We start from the raw sequence: 3,161 nt of genomic DNA on the forward strand, positions 1-3,161 counted from the left end.
GGGGGGGGGGTGCGGGGCGCAGACGGAGTCTGGACGGGTGATCCTGTGTGTGCCGCACTCTCCCTACCCCACCTCAGATCTGGGGCTCGGGGCTGGAGGGGGACCCTTTCCCAATGGTAAAAGTCTTGCCAGTGAGATCGACCGGTGGAAAATTCGGTGTCCTGTTTGCAGAGCGGGCTGGCTGTGTGCCCTGAGGGGCCGCTACAGCGCTTCTTCTCGAGCGGGACAGAAGTGCCCGGCAGGCGTGCGTGTTGGGGGGGCCTCTGCCGGCTGCGACATTCCCGCGAAACTCGGACGGAGGGCCCTGCCGAAGTGTTCAGACTTTGAGGAGCCTCTGGACCTGACAAAGTGCTGGGAGGAGATCTAATCCGTTGAGGGGATTTTTTTAATTAGGTAGAAGATGCATGACGCCAAGTCAGCGTAATTTGCAGCCGCCGGTACTGTCCGCCTGCGCGAGGTCCCTAGAGCAGCCGGACTCGTGGAGCAGGAGCCGGGGCTGGGGGTGGGGGTGGGGGGCACGGGGAGCCGGTGCGGAGCGGACACAGAGGTTCAGGTGGCCGCGCTCCGGGGGTGGCCGCGCCACGCTGTCCGCACAGTCACGCTGCCGAGTGTAGAAACGGCTGAGGTGTCAGCGTTCACGTGGTACGTGATTTCCCGTAGTTTTTAAATATTCACCGTGTTCGAGTGGTCAGTTCAGTGGCACGTAGCACACTCACCGTGTTGTGCCCCCATCGTCCGCAGAAGGAGACCGGACCCCGCGGGCAGTCGCTCCCCCTCCCCCAATCCCCTCCCCTCGGATCTGCTTTCTGTCTCTACCGATTTGCCTGTTCTGGACGTTTCCTAGACATGGAAAGGGATTATGCACTACGTGACCTTTTGTGTCTGGCTTCTTTCACTCAGCGTCTTGTTTTGGGGTTCATCCGCGCCGTAGTGGGCGTCTGTGCCTCGCTGCCTGTGCGGCTGGCTAGGATTCCGCTGGGTGGAGGGACCCCGTTTTGCTCACCCACTCGCACGTCTGTGGGCATTTGGGTTGCTTGCACCGTTTGGTGGCGGCCGGCGGTGCTGCTGTGCACGCGCGTGTGCAAGGAGCCCTGGCTTTAGCTCCCTTGAGCACCTCACCCAGGAGCGGACTTGCTGGGGCATGGGGCTCGCGTGTTCACGGCCGTTGCGGCCACCATGGGGAGGGGGGACAGTCGGGGACAGGCTCAGGAAGGCCAGGAGGAGCTGGGGCTGAGCCGAGTGGGAGACAGCGGTGCCTGGATCAGGGTCAGGGTGGCGAGGGCAGGGGAAGTGAGCAGAGGCCTGGACGGAGAGGGACCCCCATCGGGGGTCCACATGGGTGGGTCCCTGTTGCATGAGGGGTCAAGGCGCAGATGAAGAATTGTCGCCGAGGGGGGGTGTTAGGGGACAGCCAGGCTCCAGGGGGTATGAGGGTCTGGCTCTGGGTCTCTGAGGCTAGAGGCAGGAGGCCCTGGAGGGAGCCCAGGGCAGCCGTTTTGGGGGACGAGCAGAGGAGTGGCCAGGGAAGTCCAGATCGACGCAGGCAAGGGCCTCTTGGTGATGGTCCTGAGAGAGGAAGCGGGGAGAGCCGGGGGTCAGTGTCACTGGGGGGGGGGGGTAAAGCCTGAGTGGGTGGGCACAGGTGCCAGGAGGAGTGCGGTGGCCGCAGGAGCAGGTAGAGGGGAACCACACCCCACTGAGTGGGACAGCCCATTCCCAATGGCATTGGCCGGTAGGCTTTCTGCCTCAGTGGCCCCGCCTGACACAGTGAGGCAGGTGGCAGCCTCCATCCCACGGGGGGGGGGGGTGTTGCCAGGATGGGAGAGCCCAGGACCAGGCATTGATGCTGTCTCCAGAGAGCCTGATGAGTAAGAGAAGACAGGAAGGGGAACCCAAGCCAGAGTTGGACCTCCTGCAAGGGACAGCTGTCGAGGGAGGAGCACTCTTTTCTATAAATCTAGAACCACTCCAAAAAAAGAACACCCATTCCTAAGAAACAACGGGGAGAGAGTGGGAGGAGAAGAGGTGCGGCCAGCGCGCCTGCGCAAGTGGGCGGTACGTCGCGGCTTGTGGAGGACGCGCCCCAGCTGGGGCCTCCCGTCGGCCGCTGACGACACGGGCCTGCTCTCCCCAGACTGGACGCCAGGCATGGCGGTGCCCCGGGACATCGCAGCCGCCTACCTGCTGCAAGGAAGCTTTTACGGCCACTCCATCTATGCCACGCTGTACATGGACGCCTGGCGCAAGGACTCGGTGGTCATGCTCGTGCACCACGTGGTCACCCTGGTCCTCATCGTCTCCTCCTATGCCTTCCGGTGAGTCCGGGCACGGGCAGGGGACAGAGGGCATAGCATGAGCACAGAGGGGAGGCTGGTGGGGGCCACGGTGGGTATCCGTGGGGGTGGGTGGGTGAGAGACTGCAGAAGGATGGGGTGTTATCAGGGGCAGAGAACCCCCAGCCCGCTCCTACCCCATCCGTCCCCCTCCGGCCCCTCCCACCCGGTGGCAGCCTTGGCCGAGACACTTCGCAAGTGTTTACTGGGCCACTGGCCATGCCCGGCTGCTGCGGGGCTGTGGCTAGGAACACAGCAGACCCACCCTGGCATTCTAGAATCCACTGTGGCCACCACACGTGGCCCCCGAGGGCCTCAGATGCAGCCCGTCTGCACCTCAACCTGCTGTACGTGTAAGATCCACCCTGTGTTTCGAAGGCAGCGGACCGTGACTCTCTCGCCAGTGCTTTTGCTGTGTCGGTCACATGTGAAGACGACAGTGTTTTGGGCTTACAGTTAATTAGAAGATAGCATTAAACTTAACTGTACCTCTTCTTTACCTCCTGTTTTAAATATGGCTGGTAGAGGATCTGAGATAACACACAGAGTTCCCATGCTGTTCCTGTTGGACGGGCCGCTCTCTGCCTCTAGGAGGCCAGCTGCGGGCCGCGGGGCCTACGGCAGCTTTAACTCAACTGAAATAAAGGCGCACATTCTGTCCTGCAGCCACACTAGCCGCGTGTCAGCTGCTCAGTGGTCACACGTGGCTGCTGGCTCTCATACCGGACAATGCAGGTTTAGAACATTCCTAGCATTCTAGAAAGTTCTTTAAGATCACACTGCTCTAAGTAGAATCAGATGATAAAACTCAAACAAGCAAACAGACAA

The 3,161-nt window shown here is 61.6% G+C and overlaps 1 protein-coding gene across 3 annotated transcripts in view; it reads left to right on the forward strand.

The window, feature by feature from the left end:
• CERS1 (ceramide synthase 1) overlaps positions 1-3,161 on the forward strand; it is a 21,095-nt gene that overhangs the window by 7,782 nt on the left and 10,152 nt on the right. For all 3 annotated transcript variants that reach the window (XM_040628991.1, XM_040628992.1, XM_040628993.1), the window contains one exon: positions 2,135-2,315. In XM_040628991.1, coding sequence (XP_040484925.1) covers positions 2,135-2,315 — 181 coding nt within the window. The remainder of the gene's footprint in view (positions 1-2,134; positions 2,316-3,161) is intronic.

This window comes from Ursus maritimus, unplaced genomic scaffold, assembly GCF_017311325.1.
Source record: "Ursus maritimus isolate PB19 unplaced genomic scaffold, ASM1731132v1 scaffold_14, whole genome shotgun sequence".
Taxonomy (NCBI): domain Eukaryota; kingdom Metazoa; phylum Chordata; class Mammalia; order Carnivora; family Ursidae; genus Ursus; species Ursus maritimus.